Consider the following 1,972-nt stretch of genomic DNA (forward strand, 5'->3'; position numbering starts at 1 on the left):
TTTTCATCAAACCAGGGTGAATTCCGTTTTGTAGCATACGTACATTTGTGAACCGTTTTATCGTAACATTGTAAAGAAATATCATGCACAAGTTCAGAAAAACTATTCATGCATTGATTTATATCATAATCGCCAGATATCAGTTTTCCGTTATTTCATTAAACAAAGTACTTTTACTATATAATAGATCATGGAAATTTCTAGTATTAGATGTATTCCAAAATATTTTATCATACTCAGCCGGTGAAACTACCGGTATATTAATATTACACTTTAAAGAGAACATTACAGGGCAGTGGTCAGAAAAATCCGTCAAGTCAAAAACTTGCATTTCTGTGATTGTTCTAAAACATTCGTGGCATGTTATTATATAGTCAACCATACTAGATATTGTTCTATCCCTATTAGTAGCCATGAAATGTACAGTGTCCTTCTTCTATTCTACCGTTCACTATAAATAAGTTATTCTCTTTACAAAGAGTCAACAATTTTGATCCAAAAGGATTAACATGATTATCCCAATTTGTGCGTACTGGTAAAGCATTGGCCACATTGTCAATTTGCGGGATATCAATGAACCGGTCTAAATGTAGGTCATTAATATAATCTGCTTGATAACCCGTGCGCGAGTTAAGGTCACCTGTTATGTTCACATCTCCATAATCACTATATTTTCTTATATCAGAGTTCAAATGCTCGAAAAAGTCAAATTCAAATAAAGTAGAGTTTACATATCTGTACATGTTCGAATCCTCCGAGGGTATGTAACACACACAAATATATGCATCTTTATACGAGTGCGTGAATTGTTTTAATATTTTAAACCATAGTATACCTTTGTTATCTAAGGATACGAGTTCTAAATATTTTCTATAGCATTCTTTATAGTACACAATTACACCTCCACTATTTCGTTTCGCTCTGCGGTTAAAATCTGGGCGTGGGCAGTTAAAATGGTCGTATCCGGGTATTTTAATATTTGATGACTTTGCATGCCATGTCTCATTGAAAAGCAAAATTAAGTTTAGAATTGATGCCCTGTACATTCCATAGCAAAAATGATAACTGTTCCTCTATACCCCCTAACTGTACCCTGCACTTGCAACATTTTCCACTGTGTACATTGTGTTAATGTATAATTTGTCGTATGACAAGTACGCTTTTTTGCCACCCTCTTTGGCTTTCACTAATATAGGAATCAGCGCCTTGCGTCGGTCTTGGATTATTTTAGGAAATTTTTCACTCACGCGAATCTTCGGACGAGTTGGCGATGCGGAGGCTCCCGTTTGATTACTGCTTGCATTTTTAGCACTAAGAAACGATTGTAGTGCTTCATGGGCCTTTTGTTTAACCAACACTTTATCCGGGTAGTGATTGAATTTTACTACAATCGGCCTAGTTTTATTTCTATCATACCTATAGCCTAAACGGTGTGCGCGTTCAATTTTTATTGCTGCCTGCGCATCCGGAATTTTCAGCGTTTCTTTGCAATAGTCCAGTATAAGATCGGTGCAGTTCTCAGCGTTTCTTTCCTGTGGCGTTTTGCACTCATCGAAGCCAAAAAACAAAAGATTGTCTCTCATTGATCGAGACTTAAGATATGTCACATCCTCAGATACCGATTTTAATGAATTGATATCCTGTTGTAATTTGGAAACCCTATCACGCTCAGCCTTTAAAGATTTTTCGAGTTCATTTTGTTTAGTCTGTAGGTCGTCGGAGATCTGCGAGTCAAAGGCTTTACTGGTTTCCATTTCAACAATTTTTGCATTATTTTATCGAAGTGATGATTCAAGGAACGTTACTCGGGTGTCCATAGATGTCATTTTCTGTGAAAGGGCCAACAACTGTTGATCTACTGAGTCAAGTTTAGTCAATCGTTTATCCATGGAAGTTAATCTATCCACCACAAATTGTTGGAAGCTTTCGCTGGACTGCTGTGTGTATTGTTGCGAGTTTTGTGGAGAAAACT

At 36.6% G+C, this 1,972-nt stretch overlaps 1 protein-coding gene across 1 annotated transcript; it reads right to left on the reverse strand.

The window, feature by feature from the left end:
- Positions 1 to 1,082: 1,082 nt before the first annotated feature.
- LOC128559296 (uncharacterized) lies at positions 1,083 to 1,754 on the reverse strand. The gene has a single exon (XM_053550587.1). It carries the CDS (start codon positions 1,752 to 1,754, stop codon positions 1,083 to 1,085), a length of 672 nt encoding a protein of 223 aa, XP_053406562.1.
- Between the last annotated feature and the right edge of the window lie 218 nt (positions 1,755 to 1,972).

Source organism: Mercenaria mercenaria, chromosome 9 (assembly GCF_021730395.1).
Source record: "Mercenaria mercenaria strain notata chromosome 9, MADL_Memer_1, whole genome shotgun sequence".
Lineage (NCBI taxonomy): Eukaryota > Metazoa > Mollusca > Bivalvia > Venerida > Veneridae > Mercenaria > Mercenaria mercenaria.